The sequence below is a fragment of the Mesitornis unicolor genome, unplaced genomic scaffold, assembly GCF_000695765.1.
Source record: "Mesitornis unicolor isolate BGI_N332 unplaced genomic scaffold, ASM69576v1 scaffold13814, whole genome shotgun sequence".
NCBI classification, from domain to species: domain Eukaryota; kingdom Metazoa; phylum Chordata; class Aves; order Mesitornithiformes; family Mesitornithidae; genus Mesitornis; species Mesitornis unicolor.
The window spans coordinates 44,407-44,688 of NW_010182130.1; the positions used below are offsets into that span (position 1 = coordinate 44,407).

Consider the following 282-nt stretch of genomic DNA (forward strand, 5'->3'; position numbering starts at 1 on the left):
GCATCTTGGCTTAGGCCCAGCGGCTGCTGGGTCCCCGCCTTCTCTTTGCTCGAACTCTTGGTGGCCGAGTCCAGCTGGGACCTGCTGGCCACCCGGGGATGCTTCTTGTCAGCCTTGACGGCGAGGAAGGTGGCCAGGTCAAGGTCCAGCATGGCGACACCGCCGCGCGGCGTGGGGGTATTTTGGCGGCACTGCGGGCAGGGGATCCAGCGCTGCTCGTTGGCGACGGCGTCCAGGCGTTTCAGGCAGGCTTGGCAGAAGGTATGGCCGCAGTAGAGCCGG

General features: G+C 66.7%; 1 protein-coding gene across 1 annotated transcript in view; it reads right to left on the minus strand.

Moving 5' to 3' along the window:
- The window catches only part of RNF224 (ring finger protein 224), a gene marked incomplete at its 5' end in the record, with an annotated part of 3,976 nt that extends 3,698 nt beyond the window's left edge, over positions 1–278 (minus strand). The window contains one exon of the mRNA XM_010183680.1: positions 39–278. Within this exon, the coding sequence (XP_010181982.1) occupies positions 39–278 (240 nt within the window). The remainder of the gene's footprint in view (positions 1–38) is intronic.
- Between the last annotated feature and the right edge of the window lie 4 nt (positions 279–282).